Raw genomic sequence first — 5,000 nt, forward strand, 5'->3', positions numbered from 1 at the left:
TATGGGGTTGCCAGGCTGTTGCTAGGGTGTTCTGAATGGTTGCTAGGACATTATGTAATTACTAGGGTGTTCTATATGGTTGCTAGGGAGTTATGGGGTTGCCAGGTTGTTGATAGGGTGTTCTGAATGGTTGCTAGGACATTATGTAATTACTAGGGTATTCTATGTGGTTGCTGGGGAGTTATGGGGTTGCCAGGTTGTTGCTAGGGTGTTCTGAATGGTTGCTAGGACATTATGTAATTACTAGGGTGTTCTATATGGCTGCTAGGGAGTTATGTGGTTGCCAGGTTGTTGATAGGGTGTTCTGAATGGTTGCTAGTGCATTATGTAATTACTAGGGTGTTCTATATGGTTGCTAGGGAGTTATGGGGTTGCCAGGTTGTTGATAGGGTGTTCTGAATGGTTGTTTGGACATTATGTAATTACTGTCTGTCTGACTGACTTGTTCTGTCTGACCGCTGTTCCCTCTGTCTGTCTGACTGTTCTGTCTGTCTGACTGTTGTTCTCTCTGCCTGATTGTTGTTCTGTCTCTGACTGTTGTTCTGTCTGTCTGTCTGACTGTTGTTCTGTCTGTCTGTCTGACTGTTGTTCTTTCTGTCTGTCTGTTGTTCTGTCTGACTGTTGTTCTGTCTGTCTGACCGACTGTTGTTCTGTCTGTCTGACTGTTATTCTCTCTGTCTGTCTGACTGTTGTTCTGTCTGTCCGACTGTTGTTCTGTCTGTCTGACTGTTATTCTCTCTGTCTGTCTGACTGTTGTTCTGTCTGTCCGACTGCCGTTCTGTCTGTCTGTCTGACTGTTGTTCTGTCTGTCCGACTGTTGTTCTGTCTGTCTGACTGTTATTCTCTCTGTCTGTCTGACTGTTGTTCTGTCTGTCCGACTGCCGTTCTGTCTGTCTGTCTGACTGTTGTTCTTTCTGTCTGATTGTTGTTCTGTCTGTTGTTCTGTCTGTCTGACTGTTGTTCTGTCTGTCTGTCTGTTGTTCTGTCTGTCTGACTGTTTTTCTGTCTGTCTGACTGTTGTTCTGTCTGTTTGACCGTTGTTCTCTCTGTCTGTCTGACTTTTCTTTCTGTCTGACTGTTGTTATGTCTGTCTGTCTGTCTGACTGACTGTTGTTCTGTCTGACTGTTGTTCTGTCTGTCTGACTGACTTGTTCTGTCTGACCGCTGTTCCCTCTGTCTGTCTGTCTGACTGTTGTTCTGTCTGTCTGACTGTTGTTCTGTCTCTGATTGTTGTTCTGTCTGTCTGACCGTTGTTCTCTCTGTCTGACTGCTGTTCTGTCTGACTGTTGTTCTCTATGTCTGTCTGACCGTTGTTTTCTCTGTCTGACTGTTGTTGTGTCTGTCTGAATCTTGTTCTGTCTGTCTGTCTGACTGTTGTTCTGTCTGTCTGACCGTTGTTCTCTCTGTCTGACTGTTGTTCTGTCTGACTGTTGTTCTCTATGTCTGACTGTTCTGTCTGACTGTTGTTCTCTATGTCTGTCTGACCGTTGTTTTCTCTGTCTGACTGTTGTTGTGTCTGTCTGAGTCTTGTTCTGTCTGACTGTTGTTCTGTCTGTCTGACTGACTGTTGTTCTTTCTGTCTGTCTGACTGTTGTTCTGTCTGTCTGTCTGACTGTTGTTCTGTCTGTCTGTCTGACCGTTGTTCTCTCTGTCTGACCGTTGTTCTCTCTGTCTGACTGTTGTTCTGTCTGTCTGTCTGACCCTTGTTCTCTCTGTCTGACTGTTGTTGCGTCTATCTGACTGTTGTTGTGTCTGTCTGACTCTTGTTCTGTCTGTCTGTCTGACTGTTGTTCTGTTTGTCTGTCTGTCTGACTGTTGTTCTTTCTGTCTGGCTGTTGTTTTGCCTGACTGTTGTTCTGTCTGTTGTTCTGTCTGTCTGTCTGTTGTTCTGTCTGTCTGACTGTTGTTCTGTCTGCTGTTCTGTCTGACTAACTGTTGTTCTGTCTGTTGTTCTGTCTGTCTGTCTGACTGTTGTTCTGTCTGACTGTTGTCGTGTCTGTCTGTTGTTTTGTCTGACTGTTGTTATTTCTGTCTGACTGTTGTTGTTGTTGTGTCTGTCTGTCTGACTGTTGTTTTGTCTGTCTGCCTGTTGTTCTGCCTGCCTGACTGTTGTTCTGACTGTTGTTCTGTCTGTCTGACTGTTGTTTTGTCTGTCTGCCTGTTGTTCTGCCTGCCTGACTGTTGTTCTGACTGTTGTTCTGTCTGTCTGTTGTTCTGTCTGTCTGACTGTTGTTGTTGTTGTGTCTGTCTGCCTGTTGTTTTGTCTGTCTGCCTGTTGTTCTGTCTGTCTGCCTGTTGTTTTGTCTGTCTGCCTGTTGTTCTGTCTGTCTGCCTGTTGTTTTGTCTGTCTGACTGTTGTTCTTTCTGTCTGCCTGTTGTTCTGTCTATTGTTCAGTCGGACTGTTGTTCTGTCTGTCTGACTGACTGTTGTTCTGTCTGTCTGACTGTTATTCTCTCTGTCTGTCTGACTGTTGTTCTGTCTGTCTGCCTGTTGTTCTGTCTGTCTGACTGTTGTTCAGTCTGTCTGTCTGCCAGTTATTCTGTCTGTCTGACTGTTGTTCTGTCTGTCTGCCTGCTGTTCTGTCTGACTGTTGTTCTGCCTGTCTGACTGTTGTTCTGTCTGTCTGACTGTTGTTCTGTCTGTCTGACTGTTGTTGTTGTTGTTGTTGTTGTTGTGTCTGTCTGCCTGTTGTTCTGTCTGTCTGCCTGTTGTTCTGTCTGTCTGACTGTTGTTCTTTCTGTCTGCCTCTTGTTCTGTCTATTGTTCAGTCTGACTGTTGTTCTGTCTGTCTGACTGACTGTTGTTCTGTCTGTCTGACTGTTGTTCTGTCTGTCTGTCTGACTGTTGTTCTGTCTGTCTGATTGTTGTTCTGTCTGTCTGTCTGACTGTTGTTCTGTCTGTCTGACTGTTGTTCTGTCTGTCTGCCTGTTGTTCTGTCTGTCTGTCTGCCTGTTGTTCTGTCTGTCTGCCTGTTGTTCTGTCTGTCTGACTGTTGTTCTGTCTGTCTGACTGTTGTTGATGTTGTTGTGTCTGCAGGTCTGTTCCTGATCCTGGGCCTGATGCTGTATCCCGCTGGCTGGGGTTCTGCTAAGGCCCAGCTGTACTGTGGGCCCGACGCCTCCGCCTATAAGCTGGGCCTGTGCTCCATGGGCTGGGCGTTCTACACGGCTCTGGGCGGCACCGTGCTCACCTTCATCTGTGCCGTGTTCTCCGCACAGGCCGAGATCGCCACGTCCAGCGATAAAGTGCAGGAGGAGATTGAGGAGGGCAAGAGCCTCATCTGCCTGCTGTGAGCGACCCCTGACCCCTGTGGAGCTCCTGTCTCACTGTGTGTGTGTGTGTGTGTGTCTCGTATTAGATGATCTGTGTGTTCGTCTCATGTAAATATATGCATGTGTATATAATGTAAATATCATTGTGAAGGATTGCCCAGAAACCACTCCGTCTGTGAACACTGACCGTGCCAAAGCCAATCAGAAGCTTCTCCAGTGCCAAACCACACTCACCTGAGATCGACTCACTCCACAGAACCAGAGACGTGTGTGTGTGTGTGTGTGTGCGTGTGTGTGTGCGCTCTAGTTCACTCCATCTCTGCCAAATAAAGAAGCCATGACTAAACACGAGCGCTGCGTCTGTTTTTCACTCTAACTTCCTGCAAAACACTCTGGAGGTCACTGACCCCTGCAGCACTGGTGGAAGTGTGTGTGTGTGTGTGTGTGTGTGTGTGTGTGTGTGTGTGTGTGTGTGTGTGTGTGTGTGTGTGTGTGTGTGTGTGAGAGAGAGAGAGAGAGAGAGAGAGAGAGTGAGAGTGTGTTTGAGTGAGTTTGTGTGAGAGAGTGTGTGTGTGAGAGAGAAAGAGAGAGAGTGTGTGTTTGAGAGAGAGTGAGTGAGAGGTGTGAGTGTGTTTGAGTGAGTTTGTGTGTGTGAGAGAGAGAGAAGTGTGTGTTTGAGTGAGTTTGTGTGTGTGAGAGAGAGAGAAGTGTGTGAGAGTGTTTGAGTGAGTTTGTGTGAGAGAGTGTGTGTGTGAGAGAGAAAGAGAGAGTGTGTGTGTTTGAGAGAGAGTGAGTGAGAGGTGTGAGTGTGTTTGAGTGAGTTTGTGTGTGTGTGAGAGAGAGAAGTGTGTGTTTGAGTGAGTTTGTGTGTGAGAGAGAGAGAGAAGTGTGTGAGAGTGTTTGAGTGAGTTTGTGTGTGAGAGAGAGAGGTGTGTGAGAGTGTGTTTGAGTGAGTTTGTGTGTGAGAGAGAGAGGTGTGTGAGAGTGTGTGTTTGAGAGAGAAAGAGAGAGAGAAGTGTGTGTGTGTTTGAGTGAGTTTGTGTGTGTGAGAGAGAGAGAAGTGTGTGAGAGTGTTTGAGTGAGTTTGTGTGTGAGAGAGAGAGGTGTGTGAGAGTGTGTGTTTGAGAGAGAAAGAGAGAGAGAAGTGTGTGTGTGTTTGAGTGAGTTTGTGTGTGTGAGAGAGAGAGAAGTGTGTGAGAGTGTTTGAGTGAGTTTGTGTGTGTGAGAGAGAGAGGTGTGTGAGAGTGTGTTTGAGTGAGTTTTTGTGTGAGAGAGAGAGGTGTGTGTGAGAGAGAAAGAGAGAGAGAAGTGTGTGTTTGAGTGAGTTTGTGTGTGTGAGAGAGAAGTGTGTGAGAGTGTGTGTTTGAGTGAGTTTGTGTGTGTGAAAGAGAGAGAAGTGTGTGTGAGAGTGTGTGTTTGAGTGAGTTTGTGTGTGAGAGAAAAAGAGAGAAGTGTGTGTTTAAGTGAGTTTGTGTGTGTGTGTAAGAGAGAGTGAGTGTATTTGTTTTAGCTTTCATTATTACAGTGAACAACACGCACACACACACACACATACATGCTCACATTCACTCAGACTCACACTCTCTCTCTCACACACACACACACACTCACGGGGCCAAAGCCTGACTCACATCCTGTGTCATCCAGAGTAAGAGTGAAGTGAGCGTCTGATTGTTTCCAGATTTCCTTCAGTCGTTTGCGAAGCTGAACTGTGTGTCATAAACTCT

At 46.3% G+C, this 5,000-nt stretch overlaps 1 protein-coding gene across 4 annotated transcripts in view; it reads left to right on the top strand.

Annotated features, from left to right (window-relative positions):
- The window catches only part of lhfpl2a (LHFPL tetraspan subfamily member 2a), a 22,640-nt gene extending 19,016 nt beyond the window's left edge, over nt 1-3,624 (top strand). For all 4 annotated transcript variants that reach the window (XM_067423259.1, XM_067423256.1, XM_067423258.1 and 1 more), the window contains exon 3: nt 3,038-3,624. In XM_067423259.1, coding sequence (XP_067279360.1) covers nt 3,038-3,294 — 257 coding nt within the window. In that variant the 3' untranslated portion in view covers nt 3,295-3,624. The remainder of the gene's footprint in view (nt 1-3,037) is intronic.
- The last annotated feature ends 1,376 nt before the right edge of the window (nt 3,625-5,000 follow it).

This window comes from Pseudorasbora parva, chromosome 18 (assembly GCF_024679245.1).
Source record: "Pseudorasbora parva isolate DD20220531a chromosome 18, ASM2467924v1, whole genome shotgun sequence".
Classification (NCBI taxonomy): Eukaryota; Metazoa; Chordata; class Actinopteri; order Cypriniformes; family Gobionidae; genus Pseudorasbora; species Pseudorasbora parva.